Source organism: Rhagoletis zephyria, unplaced genomic scaffold, assembly GCF_001687245.7.
Source record: "Rhagoletis zephyria isolate East Lansing unplaced genomic scaffold, Rhagoletis_zephyria_1.1 Rzeph_scaffold_60472, whole genome shotgun sequence".
Taxonomy (NCBI): Eukaryota; Metazoa; Arthropoda; class Insecta; order Diptera; family Tephritidae; genus Rhagoletis; species Rhagoletis zephyria.
In genome coordinates, this window is record NW_016217523.1 from 44 (window position 1) to 1616 (window position 1573).

General features: G+C 37.7%; 1 protein-coding gene across 1 annotated transcript; it reads right to left on the reverse strand.

Annotated features, from left to right (window-relative positions):
* Positions 1 to 456: 456 nt before the first annotated feature.
* On the reverse strand, positions 457 to 1567 carry LOC108356525 (dystrophin, isoforms A/C/F/G/H-like; the record flags this gene model as incomplete). The annotated part of the gene is made up of 3 exons (XM_017607630.1): positions 1559 to 1567; positions 1332 to 1499; positions 457 to 649 (listed from the first exon to the last, which is right to left on the reverse strand). Coding segments are annotated over exons 2-3 (246 nt in total), but the record flags the coding sequence as incomplete, so codon positions are not given.
* Positions 1568 to 1573: the final 6 nt, after the last annotated feature.

The window sequence follows — 1573 nt, forward strand, 5'->3', positions numbered from 1 at the left end:
GGGGTCCCATAAAAAATCGTTAATATCAAAAAATGGGTTAATAAACAATTAAGTATTATTCCTTGAAGTATCCTGAAGAGGTACCGACTTTTCCGATCTAAAAATATTGATTTTCAACTGTACCATTTCTACGAAAAACTTTTTTTCCCATAAAATATGCATGGAAAACTTTGAGTGCTTTGAGCCACCTGCAAATTTTTTTTTATTTTAAATTAAAAAAAAAAACAAGGGTATGTTCTTTCCGACATAAAACAATCCTAGAAGGTGAGATCATTAAAATTCCCACGCCTTTTTATCGCATGACTTTTCGTACCACCCTAATGTGCATAGTATAGCAATTCAAAGTGCTTGCAATTGGCGACTAAAGACGCCAAATAGACTTTTGTAATAAAGAAGCATTTTCGCAGCTACAGTTTGAATACCACTGTTTAGCAAACAAATTAATAAAGTACTTACGCTAATCTCCTCAAGGCGGCGCTCTAGTGCCTCAATAGATTTCTTATCGTATGGCTTCTCAATTAGATCGTTTATGCGTTTGAGACCTTTCGTGACGAGTTCTTCTAGATCGATGTTAAGCTTTTCAAGTGTAGAACGTGGACTGGGCGTATTGTTGTCATCGGTGTGTTGCGGCAAGCCAGGTACTTTGGATCTGAAGACAGAAATTTAATTAAATGACATTTCTAAAAACACAAAGATTGAATTATTGAGTTTACAAGTGACTTTAGTTATCTGAAATGTTTCCGAAAAATTTAAAAATCTTATTTTCCTGCTATTTTTATTTGGCTATAGTTGGCTCTAATTTGCTTCTGTACAGATGGACGAACGCTCGCCGAAAACTTGGATTGCAGGGTAGAGGATTCTTCTGCTCTAATCTACCATTGTCCGATGGGAATTCATGTGGGATGGCTCACTATCACCACGAAGCCCTTCTGCAGCTACTGTAGGAAGGATGACGGGGTGGTACTCAACCGGCTCAGGTTCGCGAGCTTTAGATCTCAACAACTTGGACCTCACTGCTTTCTCGATTCCAAGGACTTTTCGAGGATTGAGACTAACTCTACTTGCCCCGTTCAACCACTCTCTCTTTTTTTTGACTCTGTTTCTTCTCACTTTCTTAATGGTAACATAAAGGACGATTAGAAACCTGATTTTTGAAATTTTTCCAAAAATTTACGAAAAGAATCGGCTAACTCAAGGTTCTAATACTATTTTCAAGGCAATAGTATAACAACTTAATCCTTTTTATTATGAAAATTTAATCAGCTTGCTCAATCAGTAATTGTCTTGGATATTTCTAAGGCCAATCTGGGACCAACCAATTCTATACTTACTTGGATTGCTGCACCTCACGGAATTTCTCTCGTAATATAATCTGTGTTTTCATAACCAAACGTGAGAGATTTCCCTGTTTGCCGTGAGTCTCTAGCACCAAAGAATCACCTTGAGAAATCAAGGTGGCGGCATCGGGCGCAATCAAAAGTTTCAAGTCCTCAATGGCGCTGCGGAGTGGAGTAATTGAAAATATATTATATTTTAGAAAAAGCCTGAGATCGCTTACCTTTCGCCTTCTTCG